General features: G+C 40.0%; 2 protein-coding genes across 2 annotated transcripts in view; one reads left to right on the top strand and one right to left on the bottom strand.

Annotated features, from left to right (window-relative positions):
- MMD2 (monocyte to macrophage differentiation associated 2) overlaps positions 1-22,909 on the bottom strand; it is a 106,230-nt gene that overhangs the window by 78,647 nt on the left and 4,674 nt on the right. The window lies entirely within an intron of this gene.
- LOC140497104 (heat shock cognate 71 kDa protein-like) lies at positions 19,483-21,645 on the top strand. Its single transcript, XM_072597665.1, has one exon. It carries the CDS (start codon positions 19,566-19,568, stop codon positions 21,504-21,506), a length of 1,941 nt encoding a protein of 646 aa, XP_072453766.1. The 5' UTR covers positions 19,483-19,565; the 3' UTR covers positions 21,507-21,645.

The following is a 22,909-nucleotide window of genomic DNA, read 5'->3' as shown; positions in this document are numbered from 1 at the left end:
GAATCCTTGAGGAGGATGATTGACTAAGTGATAAGGTGCCCACACCCATGCAGATGATACATGTCTATCTGCTTCCTATCAGGTATATGATTTATTTGCCAAACTGATAAGCCCTAAATAATTTAACCATGGCCTGGAAAATGACAAAAATAGCCTGCCACATAACAGCCAAGTTCATTTTTGGAATCAATTCAAACAAATTTTTTATTTTTCTTGTCACTGAATAAAGATGTATTTCTCTTCTTTATTAAGAAAATATGCATTATTAATACAACACCAAAAAGGTCTCCCCAAACCACAGACCTCAATGGTGAGTCAATAGGACAACTGGTTTTTTCCTTTTACTAAAGACTTGCCTGAGAGAGAGCATGGTTCAATGAATAGAATTCTGACAGTAAGTCAGAAAGATTCAGGTTCAGATCTTGCTCTGACACTAGTTCTGTCACCAGGAGTAAGTCATTTAATTTTCATGGGCCTCAGACAACTCTCTGGGACAGACCCTTGACATATTGATGATTGGATGCCTTTCCTGGGCTTCTCCAAGTCTTTGAACCTTTAGGTCTTTGAATTTACCTTATAGGCTCAGCCCTATCCCTGAATCTAAGACTAAGCCTTGGTTCTAGGCAAGGGGAATAGAAAAAGTCTTGAAAAACTTACTGGTTCAGAAATGACTGAATCTTATGTCTGGTCCTGTTCTGATCTTCTGCTCCCTCTTCAGACTGGAGTACCAGAGGCCATACTTGGGAGGAACTAAGTCATTCAGCTCTGTGCTGCCTGAGACCATGAGAATCCTCATCTCTACTCAGGCCATTTTCTAACTTGCATACTCTTCTTGCCACCTTCCACTTCATTCTCTAAGAATGGTAATAGGCAGAGCCAAGATGGCGAAGTAGAAAGACGCACATACACATAGCTCCGAACCCACAAACCACAGAACGGCTAGAGGGGACCAACCCAGGGCGAATTCTGCACCCAGAGACCACGGAATATTGGAGCAAGGGAGATTTCTGTTCCGGAGAGACCTGCAAACCTCTCGCGGGGGGGTCCTTCGCGCCGTGGACTGGGCGCCGGGACGGGGAGCAGAGGGCAGCCCTGCCACGGCCACGACACCATGAGGAAAAGATCCGAGAGGGCTACGGGGACGGGATCTCCAGCAGCCACGCGGGTCCCCCCACCCACAGAGGGACCTGCAAACCTCTCGCAAAAGGTCGGTCGTGCTGCAGACGTGGAGCCCAGCCTGGACCTGCGGCGGCTCCGAGAGGCACAGATCTGAGAAGGCTCCAGAGACGGGATCTCCAGCGGCGGCACAAGCCCCCCCACCAACAGGTGACTGACGGGGGTAGGTGAGAGAGTCTCTTTGGCGGGTTGAGAGGGGAGTGGGGTGCCCCCATGGCTCAGGCCCCCCCAGGAGATAGAAGCTGACAGGCGGCTACAGACAGGGGCTCCCCAAACGGGCGGGAGCCTGGATCCATTGTGGAAGGTCTGTGCATAAACCCCCTGAGGGAACTGAGCCAGAGAGGCAGCCCTGCCCCTGACCACCTGAACTTAATTCTCACACTGAATAGCAGCCCTGCCCCCACCAAAAACCCTAAGGCGGGAAGCAGCATTTGAATCTCAGTCCCCAAACACTGGCTGGGAGGACCAGGAGGGGAGGTGGGTGTGAGGAGAACATTCAGAGGTCAGGTCACTGGTTGGGGAGAATGCCCAGAAAAGGCAAAAGAAATAAAACTATTGAAGGGTATTTTCTCGGAGAAAAGACACTTCCTCCCTTCCTTTCTGATGGGGAGGAACAATGCTTGCCATCAGGCAAAGACACAGAAATCAAGGCTTCTGTGTCCCAGCCCACCCAATGGGCTCGGGCCATGGAAGAGCTCAAGAGGAATTTTGAAAATCAAGTTAGAGAGGTGGAGGAAAGACTGGGAAGGGAAATGAGAGGGATGAGGGAGAAGCATGAAAAGCAGATCAGCTCCCTGCTAAAGGAGAACCAAAAAAATCTTGAAGAAATTGGCACTTTGAGAACTAGCCTAACTCAGTTGGCAAGGGAGGTGCAAGGGGCCAATGAGGAGAAGAATGCTTTCAAAAGCAGAATTAACCAAATGGAAAAGGAGATTCAAAAGCTCACTGAAGAAAATAGATCTTTCAAAACTGGAATGGTACAGATGGACGCTAAGGACTTTATGAGAAAGACAGATATCTCAGAACATACCGCGCAGATTCAAAAAATGGAAGACAATGTGAAATATCTTATTGGAAAAGCAACTGACCTGGAAAATAGAATCAGGAGAGACAATGTAAAAATTCTGGGACTACCTGAAAACCATGATCAAAAGAAGAGCCTAGACATCATCTTCCATGAAATTATCAAGGAAAACTGCCCTGAGATTCTAGAACCAGAAGGCAAAATAAATATTCAAGGAATCTGCAGAACACCGCAAGAAAGAGATCCAAAAAGAGAAACTCCTAGGAGCACTGTGGCCAAATTCCAGAATTCCCAGGTGAAAGAGAAAATATTGCAAGCAGCTAGAAAGAAACAATTCAAGTATTGTGGAAATACAATCAGGATAGCACAAGATCTGGCACCCTCTACATTGAGGGATAGAAGGGAATGGAATAGGATATTCCAGAAGTCAAAGGAACTAGGACTGAAGCCAAGAATCACCTACCCAGCAAAACTGAGTATAATACTTCAGGAGAAAAAATGGTCTTTCAATGAAATAGAGGACTTTCAAATTTTCCTGATGAAAAGACCAGAGCTGGAAAGAAAATTTGACTTTCTAACACAAGAATGAAGAGAACCATGAAAAGGTGAACAGCAAAGAGAAGTCATAAGGGACTTACTAAAGTTGAACTGTTTACATTCCTACATGGAAAGACAATATTTGTAACTCTTGAAACACTTCAGTATCTGGGTACTGGGTGGGAGTACACACACACACACACACACATGCACACACGCACACACACATAGAGACAGAGTGCACAGAGTGAATTGAAGAGGATGGGATCATATCTTAAAAAAAAAAATGAAATCAAGCAGTGAGAGAGAAATATTGGGAGGAGAAAGGGAGAAGTTATATGGGGCAAATTATCTCTCATAAAAGAGGCAAGCAAAAGACTTATTAGTGGTTGGATAAAGAGGGGAGGCAAGAGAAAAACATGAGGTCTACTCTCATCACATTCCACTAAAGGAAAGAATATAATGCACACTCATTTTGATAGGAAAACCTATCACATAATACAGGAGAGTGGGGGACAGGGGCACAAGCAGGGTGGGGGGGAGGATGGAGGGGAGGGCATGGGGAGGAGAATGCAATACGAGGTCGACACTCATGGGGAGGGAAAGGACCATAAGAAAATAGAAGTAATGGGGGACAGGATAGGATGGAGGGAAATATAGTTAGTCCTATACAACACAACTAGTATGGAAATCATTTGCAAAACTAAACAGATATGGCCTATATTGAATTGCCTGTCTTCCAAGGGGAAGGGGTGGAGAGGGAGGGAGCTAAAGAAGTTGGAACTCAAAGTGTTAGGACCAAATGTAATGTTCTTACCACTGGGTAACAAGAAATACAGGTTAAGGGGTTAAGAAAGCTATCCGGCCCTACAGGACAAAAGAGAAGACGGAGACAAGGTCAGGGAGGGAGGATAGAGGAGAGAGCAGATAGGTCACAGGGGCAATTAGAAAGCTTGGGTCTGGGGGGGGCGAGGGGATAAAAGGGGAGAAAATTTGTAACCCAAAATTGTGTGAAAATAAATGTTAAAAGTTAAATTAAAAATAAAAAGAATGGTAATAAAATCTACCGCTGCCTGGTGAAAGTGCATGTAGATGGCTATGTTGTTCTACTCATCATTTTTGTGACTTCCCAAACCATAACTACGTTCCCTGGCCACTACTCCCATATATATATCTATATATATATATAATATTTTAATTATAGCACAGTGATTAACACATAGTAAGTGCTTAACAAATACTGTTCTTTCTTGGCATTCACCTACCTTAGCAACTGAGTTCCTAATTTTCTTGTTTCTGGGTCCCAACATTATACTCAATTAACTGGCCCTTTTCTCAGCTTAGAACTGGACTCTCAATACAGGAGGAGACAAACTTTTATATGTTAAAATATATATATATATATTAAAAATTTATATAATATATTTGATTATATTAATCAAATAAGACCAATTAATTAAAAGGAAACAATCTGATTTCTAATTGGAGGAAAGATTAGGGACTTTCCCAAGTTGGGAAGGGGGAAGCAAACAGGTGCAATTCCCTGAATTCAGAAAAAGAGGTGCCCCACCTTGATTGTCTGTGAACAATCAAAGGAACATGGAAACAATAATTGATCAGTACAAGGCCAGTTATCAGATAAGTCATATGGGATTTCTTGAGATGTACAATCTTTAGAAAACTCCTTACACCAGTCTTTGGATCTGACTGGGGTAACTGGTACTAGGTCCTTAGTTGAGGATCTCTAAGCAACAAATAAGGTTGTCCAACTTCCCAGCCATGCAGAGTTAAGTTCAAACAATGGAATAAGATTTTCTCCCAGTTCCCACAACTGAATAAAGTTTTTTCACAAGACAGAAGTTGGAAGGATAACAAGATAATGTTCAATGTTCATGGTTTGTTTTAGTTCTGTCTTGCCCTTACATACTTGAAGATCGATAGGTTCTAGATCTTCCAGCTGAATTCTAGATTTTGTGGTCAGTTTGATCCCTTGATACTACAACTGTGTTCTGGTCTAACCACTTCTTTCTGACCTCAGTGGCTTACCTTGGCTCAGATCACGGCATTTATTGTTGGGCTCTTGCATGACTGACACTTGCTATTTGTCAAGCCCCACCCTCAACCCCCCACCCTAGATCTATGGAGACCTATGAAGTCTTGGGTCCTAGTTATGTCCCTGGTCCTAGTTACTCACCTTTCGCTTGCTGCTGACATTTCACAACTACAGTTTGTCCTTTAAGCACCCAACACATCCTTAAATTTAAAACCATCACTGACTTGCCAAATACTATTTCTAATTCCTAACTTGGAGAGTAGACTGGGACTTGGAACATTATCTTCCCACCAAAATCAGTTACCTGATAGAAAAAAATCTTAGTTTTCATTTTGACCATTGCTGGCACTTTCTGTGTGTATTTGCTCAATGCAGGGGCCAATTAATTTATTTAAAGCTGAGGGAAAATTAAATCTTGACTCTTTCTCAGATAATTACTATGATTCTGCCAGTTTAATCATCTGTCTGCAGCCTGTGATTTTAGCAAAGGGCCCTTGGTCTTTGATGGCCTTCTGAGGCAGGAACAGCCTAAACTGAGTGAAGAAAGGGCTTAATTATCAAGTTATCGTTATATTATTATTCTTTCTTAATTATTAAGAAAAGGAAGCTGATTTGTGAGTGTCCAAAGGGGAGGGAGACTGGAGGTAAGGAGGAGATGATGCCTGATTTGGCTCTTAGTCCCAATGTAATTTAAATTTCACTCCCTAGGCAGTCACACTCCAGTTATTTAAAACTTAAAAACCACCTCCTTCAAAAAAACTTTCTATGATTAATCAGAGCTCTTCTGAAGTTCTAATAACCCTCTTATAAACTCCATTTCCTTATGATGTATATTTCTATCAATCAACCAACAGATGCTGTGCTACATTCTGAAGATATAAAGGCAAAAATGAAACTTCCCCGACCCTCAGAGAGTTTATATTCTATCAATGAGAGCAGCAGCTACACAAAAATATTTGTAAAATATATACAGGGTAAATACAAAGGGGACAAGGAAATGTCACAGAGGAGGCAGTACTTGAGATGAACTTTGAGGAAAGGTAGGAGTTCTAAGAAGCAGAGGTAAGGATGGAATGCATGAGTGATGTTGAAGAAAGAATCAAATTTTGAATCAAAGGACTTCATATCTGATTTAGACTCTGCCATTTACTGCTTTTGTGATTCTGAGTAAGTCACTTAATTTCCATGGGCAGCTAGATGGTACAATGTCAGACCGTCAGGGCAGTGCATAGAACGTTGGTGCTGAAGTCAGGAAAATCAGAGTTTGAATCCTGTCTCAGATACTTACTAGCTGTGTCACCCCCAGGAAAATCATTTCAACCTCTATCTACCTCAGTTTGCTCAACTGTAAAATGGGGTTAATAATAACACTTATCTCCCAGGGTTGTTATGAGTATCAAATGAGATAATATTTATGAAGCACTTAGCACATAACATAGTAGATGGCACATAGTAGATACTCAACAAATGTTTATTTTCTTCCTTCTTTCCTCTTCTGAGCCACAGTTTACTCTGTATGATGAAAAGATCTAACTAGATTAGATTGCTTCCAAAGACCCTTCCATCTCTAATTCATGATTTTATAAACGTAGAGGGGAGTCAATCAGGCTAGTTTTACTGGATTATGAAGTGTATGAAATGAACTCTGATTTATCTGTTGCATATAAGCTCACCTCTCTCATTTTCCTCTGGAACTGGAGTGGTGTGGGAGAAAGAACCCTGTCCTTGGAAACAACACCTAGACTTGAGGCCCAATTCTGATGAGTCCTTGTGTGATCCTGAATGAGTCAGTCTCTCTGAGGCTGTTTCCTCATTGACAAAATGGGAATAATAATATTTGATTTTACCTGAATGTGGTATACATATATACATATATGTATATATATATATATACATAAATTTGAGTTATTTTCATTATAATTTCTCTTGTTTATCTCTTTCTAATTATAAAATTCCTGAGGAGTAACCATGCCTTCTTATTCTTTAACCAGTAAATGTTTATAATAACATGATCCCCACTGTAAATTATCAGTCATTTAATCAGTAAGTATTGCTTGAATGTCTCCGAGGTGCTCAGAGCCATTCTAGGAACTGTGGGGATACAAAAGAAGTATAAGGTCTTGTTAACGCTCTCGAGAGCTTGCTGAATCTAGTTGGACTAAATTCAATTTAATTCAATAAGTATTTATCGAGTACCTATTGTGTGCAGGGCACTCTTTTAGTCATTGGGGAAGATAAAGTTCAGATAAGATTTAGTTCTGACCCTCATGTAATTTAAAATCTATTTGAGAAGAGTAGATTTATACATCCAAAGATACTAAAAAGCAGTTAAGTGCTAAACTGTGTGGAACTGTTAGTGGTGTCATTTAGAGAAGGGGAAGTCAGTACAGCATAGGACTTTGCAGCTGGTTCAGTCTCCTCATTTTACAGCTAGGGTCATTGAGACCCAGAAAGAGGAGGTCTGCTGCCCAAGGTCACCATAACTGTCTAATACCAGAACCGAACTGATGAGCTTTCCACTTTAGAGGCTGGGGAGTTGGGAAAAACATCTCAGATGAAATGAGGCTTGAACGAAAGAACTCTTGCGAAGGAAGAATGGGATTTGGATTAATTCTGGTCAAGGTTTATAGTCCTCCAGGAGACCATACAATTATATAGCAAAACTGTGATTTCTTATTTGTCTCCAGTGACCCTTCCTAGCTCTGTTTTTTTGCTTTGTTTTATAAAGGAATAACATGGCTAGTGCTGAAAGGACAGCTCCTCAGGGACTCAAAGCACCCAGGGAAAAGTTCAGACTTAAAAAAAAAAAACAAAACCAAACCCTACAATCACAATGTCTCTAACTAGAAAATAAAAGTGGAGAAAACATAGGTGTGTCCTTTTGGGGACTGCTAGATGGAACAAAGTTGAATTGCACCTTTATGCCCTTAGTAGAAATGATTTGTACCTATGCCATCTATTGGATTTTTAATCCATTGCTATACAGACACAAAAATGAAACAATCTTGGCCCCCAGGGAGCTTACTTTCTAACGAGGGAGCCAGTATGTGCATACGTAAATACTTTCCTTCCTTTCCCTTTCTTTCTTTTCCTTTCCTTTCCTTCTTCCTTTCTCTCTTTCTAGTCTCCCCTAAAACCTTAGACCCAAACAATGCACTCTGAAGTCCATGGATTGAACAAAAATGGGTCCCTGCCCAAGCTCCACTCAATGACTATTTTTGGTTTCTGGTCCAAACAACAACCCTGAGACTCCTGCCCCTCCCAGAGTGATTTATCTATTTATTTTTCTTTTCTATTAAAGGGGTCATCCTCTTGACTACTTTTTAAAGAGGCCTATTCACTGAATGGGCATTACTTCACTTTGAGTACTTGAAAAGATCTTAGCCTAAAAGGCCAAGGTCTCCCATTGCATCCTGGGCTGTCTCCAGTCATCCTGATGAATATCTGGTCACTGGATCCAGATAGCTCAGGAGGAGAAAGTGAGGCTGGTGACCTTGCACAGCCCTCCATCACTCAAAAAAAAGTCAAGTGCAAGTTATTTCATCATTTCTCTGATGTCAAGGTCCTCTTCAAAAACGAAAGACGAACACAACATAGTTATTATAAATGAATTTCACCCCCATATTAAGCCACTAAATTGCCTTCCAATGCCTTTTGCTTCTTCATAGATACATACTTCATATATACATCCTTCACTCTTTGTTCAAGAGTATCAAAGATTTTATTGTAAAAAAACAACAATAATACCTCAGTGCTTTCTTTCAGGGAATTAGTGTAGTAGAAAGAATGTTACATTTGAAATCGACCTGGATTTGAATCCTAGCCTCTCCACTTGCTAGTCTTAATCCTTGGGCAATTCACTTAATCTCTTTAAGCCTTATATCCCTCATATGTAAATGAAGGAGTTGACAATCAGGCACATATCACCAAGAAATCAGAGGGAAAAGATTCATGAATACAAAAATGTGTAAAGCAATACTTTTTTTTAAAACAAAGAACTAAAAAAAAGAGTGCCTGTAAACTGAAGAATGATTGAATACATTATGATACATAATGAAATATTATTGTGCCATAAGAAATAATGAATATACTAGACTCAGAGAAGCTTGGGAAAGCTTGAACTGATGAAGAATGAATTAAGTAGAACCAGGATAACAATTTACATTATTTCCACAATAATGTAAGGGGAAACAATTCTGAAACAGTTCAGCACTCTGATCAAAGTAATGAAGAATCATGAATTTATAAGATGGATGATGAAACATTCCTCTTACTGCTTGGTAGAAACATGATGAACTTGAGAAAAGTTATGGAGAAAATACAAGAGATGTGTTTTCAGGCATGACAGATATGTAGATTTGTTTTGTTTTTCTCAATTTATTTATTATAGGAAAGGGAGGGTTTCTTTGGGGGTGGGGTGAGTAGGAAGTGAATGGTGATAGAGATACTAAAAGTTTTTTTTTTAATAAAGACCATCAAAATATTAAAAACACACAGAAGAAAACCAAAATAAATTCAAAAGATGACACAAATAATGGAGCAATTTTATTACTATATAGTTAAATCTTAATATGCATTTTTAAAAAAATGTTCCTAACAGAAGTTTATAGTTAGTTATAAAATCCTCTTCTTGTCCTTCCCTTTATGTTGAAATGTTTGTATTAATGACTTAGTTCATAATAAAAAAGAAAATTTTAACAATGAGAGGATAGGGCCAGATTAATTCAAGTTTTCTTCTAGCTCTAAATCTATAATCCTATAACACCATTGACACATATTACATAACTACTTTGTGATTTAGCAGGTATTGGAGAATTACTGTGGGTGTAAGATTTACCATCAAGCATCCATTTGGTGGTGGGTCTCCCTACTCCTTGAGGCAGGTCCTTGGACAGTAGATATCAATAGGCCCATATATGAAAGCTCAGTTCTTGATCCAGTTGATTGTCCATCTGCAGTTTAATATATATGCTGGAAAAAACTAGTTCTATGGGATGTATCTTCAAATTCATATCTACAGTCTAGATGTCATGTTTTCTAGACTTTATTCATCCACTTGATTTTTCTTGTGTGAATAGTTAGACTGAACTCTTTTGGTGATTATGGATCTTATTATTAAGCAAGCTCTGAAATGTTCCCAAACTTGATAATGCAGTCTGTAAAATATTGCCCACATAGGAATATATGGAGGACCTCACCAACTATGAGGAATCCCTCTTCTAACTGAAATCTGCAATGAATATCTTCCATGACAATGGAAAACACTTTTGGTGAGTATACATGCCTCTTGTTTAGGCATTCCTTTATATTAATAATCAGAGCAACGTCAAACAAAATTGCCTTCATTGCTATACCTATCAAGGAATCTTGCATATTTTAATATATACATTGGAGACAACTTATTAGAGGAGATCCTTTAAGGTAGCATTCTGTTCTACTGAATCAAATCATTTTCTAAAGTCAATAAAGAACAAACACAACAGAGTCTTGTATATTCTGCACCTATAGTCAATTGTATGCCTATAAAAATGTGATGCACTATAGAATATTATTTGTTGAACCCTCCTTGTTCCTTTCTCTTATTTTGATCAAAGTTACCTGTACATACTATGAAATAAGGTTGGGGGTTTCAGGATAAAAATCAAGAGTTAAGAATCTAAAACTTAGGGCCCCCCCCACACACAAATTCAAACGTAGATTCAAAAAGCCAATAAAAATAAATTTTCTCCATTCAAGATCTGAGGGTACTAGTTTTTGGGGGGAAAAAGTCAATTATCTTTGGCACAGCCTTCCAGCTGTTTCCCAGCTATTGTTCCTAGGGATAGAATCTTCACCACCAAATGTATTGGCTGGCATCATTTATACCCATCAATGCCAAGTAGTAAGTAAGGAACTATTTAATATTAACATGCCCCTGTGGGAACATGTACATAGAAGAAGCCTGCTGGTCAGTGTACTTAAGAGAAACTAATAGCAAAATAAGTTCTTTTCTTTCTCACTCTCACTTGGAATTGAGGATTCAAACTGGAATTTTTCCAATTAAATCTGATTTTATAAGGGCAGGAGAGGAATTCAGACATTCAGCTTCACTTGATCTCTTCATAATTGTCAATCACAAGGATGAAGGTCTGATTTAGAACTTTGCACTTGGTAGAACATCGTAGGTGGGTATATATTACTGTGACTTTCATAAAAGGGGGAAAGACAGATACTGGAAACTATAAACCTGCAAATTTGATTTCAATATCTGGAAAATTCTAGATTGGATGACTAAACATAGGATTTGTGAGCACTTAGAAAAAAAAAAAGTGATGATTACAAGGAGCCAGAATGAATTCACTAGCACAAATTACCACAATGTGACTTCACTTGCTTTTTTTCTTTTTAGCAGCACTAATAGACTAGAAGATCAAGGAAGTGCCCCTAGATATAGTGTATCCTAATTTCAACCAGACATTCGATAAAATCATTCAAAACATCATTGGTAGGCAAGATGGAAAAATAAGGGGTGGTTTATAGTATATTCAGGTAAAGTCAGAGCTGTTTAAACAACCAGCTATTTTATCCAAGTCAATTTGGAGGCAGGTCTCATGGCATGATAGAGCTTTGGGTATAATTTTTTCTTGCTCAACACTTTATCAATGAATTGAATTAAGACACAAGATGCAGTTAGTTTATAGAAGGTATAATAAGAAGAACTAGCTAACACAATAGAAGGAAGAAACAAGATTCAGAAAAGTCTTGGCAGGCTAGAATGATGAACTGAAACTAAGCAGATGCAGAGGGAACAGTTTTAGTCATGCTTCCAGATATTAGAACTAGGAAATTATGAGGAGTCATTCTTCAGTACAATATAAATACAAAATTCCAATAACTAAAGTTTTTTTAATAGTGACTGCCTTAGAATGTGGTGGGCTTTCCATCAGTGCAAGTGTCCAAGCATTGGCTGGGTGACTACCTCTCAAGGCTACTGTAGAAATTATTCTTATAAGGTGAGAGACTGGATCTCTCAGTTACCTTACAATACTAAAATGCTAGATTCAAAATTCTATGTCTTTGGAGCTTCTCTACACTCTCCTTCTTCTTTACCTTTGAGCTTGTGGTGACTAAAATAGGATCTTTGTTCTGTTCCAGATTATTCCTCTTCTTTTCATGACAACATGGAATCTAGTTGTTTTTATACTCATCTTAGTGACAGCTTAGTCAAACATTCATAACTAGAGGTGGAAATGTGATACTATCATATTTTACAACTTGGGCAACTACACCTGCTATGGCTATTGGCTTCTATCCAATTCACTTTGTACTTAGGTCTTTTATCAGAATGTTTCTCTGATGTTTATATCTAGGATTGGTTGACTCTCTTTTGATATTCTCTCAAACCAGTTTTCAAACAAAAGCAAACTTCAAAGATCTCTTTGAGGTTTTATGTTTAAAGGGAGAAAGAGAAAAGTATCAAAAAAATTCTACATGATCTCCTCCCTATAAAATGATAAGTTTCTTCTGTAAGTTTGCTATGCAAATGGTTTCTGATCACTGTTTTTTTCTTTTTTTAATTAAAAATTTTCAATTGACAAACATTTATTTTTATCTTTTTGCACCTCCCCTCTCTTGAAACAAAAAAAAGAAAAAAAAGACACAATTTCTGTCAGAATCTTCATCATCAGTCCTTTGGGATCATGATTAGTTCACTGTGCTGATGATAGTTCTTTCAAAGATGTTTGTTTTATAGTGTTGTTGTTACTGTATAAATTGTTAACTGGCTATGCTCACTTTGCATCAGTTCATGCAAGTCTTCCCAGGTTTTTCTGAAATTGTCCCATTTGTAATTTCTAATGACACAATAGTATTCTGTCACATTCATATATCATAATTTGTTCAGCCATTCCCCAATTGATGGGCACACCCTTAGTTTCTAATCTTTACCACATAAAAAACCTACCATAAATAATCTTGTATGTTTAGATCCTTTCTGTCTTTCTTTGATCTCTTTGAGGTCAAGTGGTGTCATGGGATCTAAGAGTATGCACAGTTTTGTAACTGATCAGTGTGTTTTAGCCCTGTTACAAAAAAATGGAAAAAGTACTGAACCATAAGTCAAAAGACCTACCTTCTATTCTTATTCCCACCAGTGACTTGCTATGTGATCTCAAACAAGTCCCCTCAAGTTTTCTTAGTTTCTTTAGTTGTAAAATTGGAATGAGACTTATTGAACTTCAAGTTTTCTTAGTTTCCCTAGTTGTAAAATTAGGGATGAGACTTCTTGTACTCACTTCACAGACTTGTGGTAAGGGTTAGTTGAGGCATATTGGGGAAAGAATTTTACAAAACATAAAGTTCCATAAAGATAGATTAGACTTAAGGATTTTCAAGTGAATCCCCTCCTTATATCACTTCTTACTATTATATCAGCCTGTCTCCTACCTCACCTTCAGGATAAATCCACTTGTCACTCACTGCTTATTCAATTGCAGACAGTCTAATCTGCCCTGGAATTAGGCTCTGTGGACTTGTGAGCTCTAACATCCGGTTATAGGGGAAGGTTGGCAGAACTGGCTGGGGTGTTTGGGCTCCTTGAATGAAAGAATCCTCCAAAGTCATCTAGAGATAAAGATTTCAGCTGAGGGAATAACAAACCAGTTTTCCTATACCTACATCCATTCTGGAACATAAAGGCTGTGATTGCCTTGTACTAGCTGTGTGACCCTAAATCAACCTTTATATCCCCTCTCTTGGGTCTCCCTTTGGCTTCCAATTTCATCACTCTACTGACACTTTCTCCAAAGTTACCAATGATCTCTTAATCACCAGATCTATTAGATTTTTCTTAGCCCTCTCCCTTTTTGACATCTCCTCCCCTATGCTTTCTCCTCTCTGGTTCTTCACAACACTGTTATTTGTCCTTCATTTTTGAAGAGGTCCAATGACATCACAGGCTGATGTCTTGACTTGTGCATGAATTGAATTTAAGTGAGGCAGATTTGCACAGTTGTCAGCATCATTCTCTCTTCCAGTCAATGAAGTCCAGTGGTGAGATGAAAGTCAAGATGACCAGCATGGTCTAGCATGCAATGGATGACCTTGTCTTCTTTGATGCCTGACCAAGCTCTATGCACTCCACAGTGCCTGCTTTAGCTATCCTCATGGCCACTGGAGCAAATTATTCTTATTCACCTATTCTGCCAGAGGAAGTCTTCACATACTTAGAGTAGATATCCCCCTAATTCTCCAACAGATTGTGAGTGACCCTCAACCCAATTTAGCCCATTTGCCAAGACAGTTTTACTGAGGTGCGACCATGGGACATACTATAGCTTCTTGAAGCCACAGGTGAGAGCTGGGTGGCAGGTGGACCCCAAAAGTGGATGAGCAGCTTGAAAAGGGCTCAGCAAGCCCTCCCACCAGAGGTGCTAGTCCTCTCTGAACAGGCCATATGCTACTCTCTCCTTGACTTCCTTCTACTTGTCTGATGCTCCTTCTTAGTCTCCTTTGCTGTCTCATCATTCATGTCAGGTCTCCCAACTGTGTGCATCTACCCTAATGCTCTAACCTGGGACCTCTTATCTCTCTATACCACAAGTTCTTAACCTTTTTTATGTTAGAGGCCCCTTTGACAGTGTAGTAAAACCTATGAAAAACTTATTAGAATAATGCTTTGAAATACATAAAATAAAATGCAGGTTTATAAAGCAAAGGTATCCAATTATATTCAAATATAGTTATCAAAATATTACTAAAGTCCACAAACCTCAGATTAAGAACCCCTGCTCTATACTATCTCACTTGGTGACCTCATTTTCTACCACAGATTTAATCATTATTTCCATGCAAATGACTCTCAAATAATTTTTAAAATGTTCATTACTTTAAAATGTTTTATCCTCAAGACGTAGTCTAAGGTTGTATCAATCTAGGATAAGATTGACCATTTTCAGTCCAAACTTCCTTGAGTTCAATCAAGCATCCAGTTTGACTAATTTTTTTCTGCATCATTGAACTAAGCAGTTGTTTGACTGAACAGACTATTTGTCCAAACATTACACAGAAAAAGTGTCAGAGACTCTATAGGCTTCTCTGTTCCTCATCCTGTAGCATACAGAAAGTCCCACATTTGAGGCTATAACTTCTAACTGCAGAAACTGAAAGAGGGCTTCTAAGTTTAAAGCAGTATTGATTTTTGCTATTATTGTCTATTCTTCCTTTGAAATATCTCAAAATTTGTCCATCACCACCATCACTACCCTTATCCATACCCTTACGACCTCGTGCTTGCACTACTACGATGGCCTCTAGTTTTTGCCCATTCAATTCATGCTGCAAAGGGATGAACGGAGAACATTTAATCAAATACTTTCGGTGTGGCAGAAAGGTAGGGGATTACTAGGGTAGGGTGTCATATACATTGCCAGATGCTATCACTGTAACACTTGTTTTTGTTTGATGATTTGTCTATTTCAAAAGGGAGGATTCATTGGGGAAGAGGGAAAAACTTTCAGAAATTAGAATAATATAAAGCTGAAAGGCATAAATTTTTTTTTAATTTTAAGGGGAAAAAAAGAACCTAGTATTGCTTAGGAAATAAAATGGAAGTTTTTCAGTTTGGCATTCAAGGCTTTTCATAGTCAGGTTTTACCTGATCTAGCCAAACCTCCTCAAATCAAAAATATTTTTTTCAATTAGGGGGGAAAGTCAGATGTGAGGAAAATTTTTAAAATTGAATTAAAAAATATAATTAAGGAAAATATTTTTAAAACAGATTAATTGTTGAACTTCATTAGCAAAGGGAGCTTTTACACTGGAAATTCCCTACATGAATGAAATCATAGGTACAAACCAAAAAGAAACCCATAAAGAACTGTGCTATTTTTATTTCTTTTATCTCTGCCCTATGCCTAGAAGAGTGCTGGGCAAATACTAGATCCTTGATAAAACCCTTACGGATTTGATCAGAAATAAAGAGTCATTGCCTTTCTAATACTGCTAATTCATAACGTCCATCCAAGGGCGGGCAACCTATGACCTCAAGGCCATAGGACCCTCTAGGTCCTTATACTGATTCTTAACTTCACAGTACAAATTCCCTTAATGAAAGTACTTGTTCTGCAAAACTTGGACTCAGTCAAAAGGATGCACTCAAGAACCTACAAGTTCACATGTGACCTGAAGCTGCAAGTTCCCTACTCCTGGATCCTCTCGGGAGTCCAAGGGTTATTTTGTCTCCATTTGACCCACCAAGTTTTTCTATTTGAAAAGGGAAAGGCATTTAATTTGAGTCAAACTTAGGAACTACAGATTTCTCAGCCACAAAGATATAAGTTTCTTATGGCCCTTGTCAGAAAGTTCAGCCATTCCCCTGGTTCCAGGGTAAGAGACCCTAACCCCTTTCTAACACGTTTAACATAGAACTGAATTTTTTTCTCTAAAAACCCAGTTAAACGGACTATGCATCTGCACAGTGCTTGTAGATGAATTCAATTCACAAATGACCAAATGCCAACTGTATGTATAAAATCATGTTCAACACTCTGGAGATATAAAAAACATGAAAGATAAAAATCCTCTAGATCAGAACAGGTTTTGTCTACACAAAGCTTACAGTCTCGTAGCTTCAACCTAAATAAAGTGTAAATAAAACAATATGTTACATAGATGTTTCCTCAGGCAGTTTCATAAATCTTCTGAGAAGCATTAGGAATGGAGACAAGTTTTATCAAAAAATACAAGCCAGAAGAGGAAGCTCATGTTGACTAGTGTGAATAATGAAAAGCGTGCTGCACTTGAAATTAGGTGTTCACATTCTGCTTCTGACACTAATTAGCTGTGTGACTACAGGCAAGTCACTTAACTCCCTAGGCTTCAGTTTCATCTGCAAACTGAGGTGGTTAGACCTATAAGGTTCATATTAACTCCAAAGCTCTTATTCTAAGAGCCTTCACATTCTGTCTCTGCTACTTAACAAATGGTGTGACCATAGTCTGCTTCTGTGAGCTTCAATGTGCTTATCTATAAAACAGCCATAGGAAACCTGGGGTCTCTATACCATAGGTTGTGAAGTTCAAAGATGATAAAATATAACAAGTACTTTATAAACCTGAAAGTCGTACATAAATAAATGCCAGGGATCAGCTCCTCATCCCCCTGCCTCTCAGCTAGCTAGTGCCTTGTTCTTTCAGTTGATAGAATTTGCACAAAACAGTTTTGGATGGCATTATCCTTAAGGACTGCTAATAGCCCATTAGCAAATGCATTCTTCCTATTGGCCTAGATGGAAGAGATAACTAAGGTTGTGCAGCTTTCTGAAACACACTTTAGGTTCGCATACAGACAATATGCTGTATTTCCAATACAAGACATTTTCCCTCCCACCCCCAACCAAAGAGAAGGATTCACAGCAAATAAGATTAGAAAACTTTATGCTCCAGTAACTCAATTCAATTTTACATATCTATGAAGGGTCTACTATATGTTGGGCACTGGGGAAACAAAAACAAAATAAGATGCCCTGCTTGTGCCTGTGGTACTATGGAAAAAGCATCAGCTTTGATTTCTGGAGGACCTTCAAATCTCATCTCTGTTGTTTGCTACATGAGTGACTTTGCAAGTCACCTCATGTCCTGGAGCCTCATTGTCCTCATCTCTGAAATGAGAGGGTTGGACCAGATGACCTCTAAGGATCCTTTCAGTTCCAAAGCTATGATCCTATAACTTAGTAATAGGGATATGACATGTACATAAATAAAAATGATGAAAGGCAGGATGTGATGAATCAGACAAATTTCCTAGGGGAAAAATTTTGAGAAGAGAAAAATCACTTTCATCTGAGGGCATCAAAAGAATTCTTAAAGGAAAGAACACCTGAGCTGGTAGTGGAAGGAAGAGAAAGAATCTGACAGGCAGAGAAAGAGAAGAGGGCTCTCCAGGCACTGGTGAGGGCCTGCCTGAATGCATGGACATGAGAGATAGATAGTAGGATGAGATCAGGAAGCAGCTGGAAATCCAGCTTGACTGATGTCTGTGAAGGGGACCAGTGAAAAGGAGGCTGGAGAAGAGATTAGTCAGATTGCGTGTGGATGCCACAACAAGGACTTTAAAATATTTTTTTATCCTAGAGACAAAAGGGATATAATGGCCAGGGGCCCAATCCAGGGATCAGAAAGGCCTGGGTTCAAGTCTCACATCTTAAACATATTGGTCGTGTAACTTTGGACAAGTCATTTAACTTCTCAGTGACCAATGGTGTTCTCCAAGATCACAAATTGTAGAGTGGTTGCTTACCTGCTTTGGTTGATGGAGTTCCCTACACATATGAAATCACAGATCTTGATTTTTTAAAAAGGCAATCAGGAATCACTGAAGGTTTCACTAGAGGCAAGTGACAGAGTTCTGCTTTTGTATTAGGAAGATCACTCTGGAAGCTATGTGAAGGGTAAGAGGTGAGAGAGTCGACTCAGGAAGACCAGTTAATCTAGACTAGTACTAGTACCTGAGAATGGCAATAAAGGCTTAAAATAATAATAATAATAACCAAGACATTTATATAACACCCAATGTGTGCCAGCTGCTTTACAAACAACCCTAAGAAGTAGGTGCTATTATCATCCCTATTTTACAATGAGGGAACTGAAGCAAACAGAAGTTAAGTAACCTGCCCAGGGTCACACAGCTAGGAAGTTTCTGAGGTCAAATATGAAATCAGGTCCTCCTAACTTCTGGCCCACCCTTCTATGAACTGCACTACCCAGCTGATCCTGTGGAAGCAGAGCCAATAGGAGTATCATGGAGCTAGACCTGATAGGATTTAGCAGCTACACGTGAATGTTTGTATTCCCCTCCCCACTGCTCCATTCAACTGAACTGAAATACAATATGCCCCTTGGTTCCCCTGCCTTCTGAAAGGTCTTGTCTACTATAGAATATTCAAATCAAGAATCAAGCCACAAGCACTTACTGTATGCAGAGTACTGTGCTGGGCACAGGGTGTGGGCAGGGGGGAGGGAGGGGAGATATACAGGAGCCAAGCAGATCATTCTGCTCTTTTTTTTACAAAACTAGTTTGGCCTAAATATCATTCCTCTGGTACTTAGCATGTGCCACCTTGATTGGTATTTATCTACTTATGAACGGATGAATAAATGAATGAATAAAATATTTCTTAAGCACTTACTATATGCAAAGCACCGGGTATACAGGCAGAAAAGTAAAGCATTTTCTGCTCACAGAGAACAAACAAGGGGAGAAAATACAAATGGAAGGTTCCACACACAAGTCTGATGGAAAGGTCCTGTGATCCTTAGGGTGCAGCAGCAAAGCAGATGGTAATACCTTTTCTTTAATGTTATTTTCACTGGTAAAAATCAAATCAGTTTCTAGTGCTAACCCATCTGACAGTGTCAAGGACTTGGGTGGCAAGTCTGGGTCTTCAGTGTGTATGGCTGTAGCACCTGCAGGAGTAATTGCTAGGCTGTACCTCCACTGTGGTTGCTTACTAGGGTAATGGTTGAGGGCACTGGGCTGGCAGCATTGCCCTTCCCAAGGCTCTGGGACTTGGGATCCTGGGTTGTTTCCACTGGGGTCTGAAGGAAGATGATGGTCAATGTAGTGGTGGTGGTTTGACTTGCCTGGCACCTACTGCCTCCTCTCTTTCCCTAAGGATGTCCTGCTGCTTCATCTAAGCTGGTTTGCCTGTTCAATAGTTGGTCAGAACAGCTACTCAGCGCAGCAGCAGCCCTTCTTTCTCCACAGCGGTCAGCTACGACCCCCGGTTCCCCAGAAACCATGTCGAAGGGACCCGCAGTTGGCATTGATCTTGGCACCACTTACTCCTGTGTGGGAGTCTTCCAACATGGGAAAGTGGAGATCATTGCTAATGACCAAGGAAACAGGACCACCCCCAGCTATGTCGCCTTCACCGACACAGAACGTTTAATCGGTGATGCTGCAAAGAATCAAGTTGCAATGAACCCCACCAACACAGTTTTTGATTCCAAACGTCTGATTGGTCGCAGATTTGATGATGCAGTTGTACAGTCAGACATGAAGCACTGGCCTTTCACAGTGGTGAATGATGCAGGCAGGCCTAAGGTCCAAGTGGAGTACAAAGGGGAGACCAAAAGTTTCTATCCAGAGGAAGTGTCTTCTATGGTCTTGACCAAGATGAAAGAAATTGCTGAAGCTTATCTTGGGAAGACCGTCACAAATGCTGTCGTCACAGTACCAGCCTATTTCAACGATTCCCAACGTCAGGCCACTAAAGATGCTGGCACCATTGCTGGTCTCAATGTGCTCCGAATCATCAATGAGCCAACTGCTGCTGCTATTGCTTATGGCTTGGACAAAAAGGTTGGTGCTGAGAGAAATGTGTTGATCTTTGACCTTGGAGGTGGTACTTTTGATGTCTCCATTCTTACCATTGAAGATGGCATCTTTGAGGTCAAGTCCACAGCTGGGGACACCCACTTGGGTGGGGAGGACTTTGACAACCGAATGGTCAACCATTTCATTGCCGAGTTCAAGCGAAAGCACAAGAAGGACATCAGTGAGAACAAGAGGGCTGTTCGCCGTCTTCGCACCGCTTGTGAATGTGCAAAACGCACCCTCTCTTCTAGTACCCAGGCCAGTATTGAGATTGACTCCCTCTATGAAGGTATCGACTTCTATACATCAATCACTCGAGCCCGTTTCGAAGAGCTGAATGCTGATCTCTTCCGTGGTACGCTGGACCCTGTGGAAAAGGCCTTAAGAGATGCCAAGCTAGATAAATCACAGATTCATGACATCGTCCTGGTGGGTGGTTCCACTCGAATTCCGAAAATCCAGAAGCTTTTGCAAGACTTCTTCAATGGCAAGGAGCTCAACAAGAGTATCAATCCTGATGAGGCTGTTGCTTATGGTGCAGCTGTTCAGGCTGCCATTTTGTCTGGAGATAAATCTGAGAACGTGCAGGACTTGTTGCTGTTGGATGTCACTCCTCTTTCTCTTGGAATTGAAACTGCTGGTGGAGGTATGACGGTTCTGATCAAACGTAATACCACCATCCCCACCAAGCAGACACAGACATTTACCACCTATTCGGACAACCAACCTGGTGTGCTTATTCAGGTTTATGAAGGTGAGAGGGCAATGACAAAGGATAACAACCTGCTTGGCAAATTTGAGCTCACAGGAATCCCCCCAGCACCCAGAGGTGTTCCTCAGATTGAAGTGACATTTGACATTGATGCAAATGGCATTCTCAATGTTTCTGCTGTGGATAAGAGCACAGGCAAGGAGAACAAGATCACCATCACCAATGATAAAGGACGTCTGAGCAAGGAAGACATTGAGCGTATGGTCCAGGAGGCTGAGAAATACAAGGCTGAGGATGAGAAGCAGAGAGACAAGGTGTCTTCCAAGAATTCTCTTGAATCCTATGCTTTCAACATGAAGGCTACAGTGGAGGATGAAAAACTGCAAGGCAAAATTGGTGATGAAGACAAACAGAAGATCCTTGACAAATGTAATGAAATAATCAACTGGCTGGATAAGAACCAGACTGCTGAGAAGGAAGAATTTGAGCATCAGCAGAAAGAGTTGGAGAAGGTCTGCAACCCCATCATTACCAAGCTGTACCAGAGTGCAGGGGGCATGCCAGGAGGCATGCCTGGTGGATTCCCCGGGGGTGGAGCAGCCCCATCTGGAGGTGCTTCTTCTGGACCCACCATCGAAGAAGTGGACTAAACAACAGAAGAAACAGCATTCCACACAGCTTTTCCAAAAATTGAAGGACTCAAAATTTGTAGCCAAGGCAGTGGCAGTTTAAAAGTAACATTTAAGCTACTGTATAAATCTGGGCATTCTGAATACTTGAATGTGTGCAGAGGGGAGAGAAATGAACAACATTGCACTTTATCAGTACTGTAAACAAGTGGAAATGCAATTCTTGTCCTGGAGAATAAAAATTATTTAAAATTGGCACCATAAAAAAAAAAAATAGTTGGTCAGAACAGCCCCTTCTCCACAGGATGATGTCTATGAGGGCTGGTCTGGAAGCAGTAACAGTAGCCTGGGAGCTGCCACTACTGGGGCTTCAGCGCTTTTCTGCCTGTTGGTGGTAGGTGGTTAGAAGCTGTTGCTGGTGGGGGATGAGGTAGGTAGGTTCCTTCACAATGATGTCTTGTTATTATACTTATATATGCATCTTTTCTCCTTAACTAGTATCTAAGCTCCTTGAAAGAAAGAATGGTGTCATATTTCTCTGTATTCCCCTTGGGGAGTCTCACACATGTTAGGTAGTAAATAAATGATTATTATTAATGATCAATCCATATGATCATAGGTACAAAGCTGGAAAAGACCTTGGAAGCCTTTTGATCCAAGGCCATAGTTTCACAAATGAGAAAACAGGCTCTTCAAGGTTAGGTGACATGCCCAAGGTCACACAGGCATCAATCCAGGTGATCACTGGATGTCCAAACTTCTCATTCTACACAAGAAACACTGAGAGCCCTCACCCAAAAGGCTATTAAGACTTAGCGCATGAGGGAAAATCTCTACTTTCTCTGCTTTTTCAAGGAGGAGGAAAACACCAGAGGTTTATATGAGATTCTGACTCCTCTGAAGATATTCGGGATAGGGGCACTATGAGAATTTGTCTATCTCTCCTTAGAGGCTATCCAAACCTGGAGGCAGGTAGTTAGTTCCAAGTTTACCACATTCAAAAGAATCAGAGTTAGTGTGGCAATAGGAGATATCTCTGAGTGTCCATCCTCCTCCTCAGAGGTCATATTTGAATTTCCAATCTGCTAGAGAAAAGTTGATTTAAAAGAAATACCAAATCAGGGCCCCTACTCTAGTTCATTCCAGAAGAGCTATTGGCAAATGGTACTGCACAACTTACTTCATATTGGCCTCTAAATACAAAGTAGAACCTTTATTTCTGCATCCAATGTATATTGTCTACATATCTATAGCATTCCTGTAGCATAAGCTTACACATCATTATAGACACCTTTTAGAATTCTAGAAATAGAAGAGACCTTGGAGAGCATTTAATTCACCTTCCTCAATTTTACAGAATTGGAAATTGAGACACAGAGGGTTTGATTGACTTACCTAAGATTACACAATGAATTCACCCTTGA

Source organism: Notamacropus eugenii, chromosome 3 (assembly GCF_028372415.1).
Source record: "Notamacropus eugenii isolate mMacEug1 chromosome 3, mMacEug1.pri_v2, whole genome shotgun sequence".
Taxonomy (NCBI): Eukaryota; Metazoa; Chordata; class Mammalia; order Diprotodontia; family Macropodidae; genus Notamacropus; species Notamacropus eugenii.
This window is presented reverse-complemented; position numbering and strand designations above follow the sequence as displayed.

Bases quoted from the DNA above. Each gene is read 5' to 3' on its own strand.
- LOC140497104 (XM_072597665.1), top strand. From the start codon at position 19,566: ATGTCGAAGGGACCCGCAGTTGGCATTGATCTTGGCACCACTTACTCC.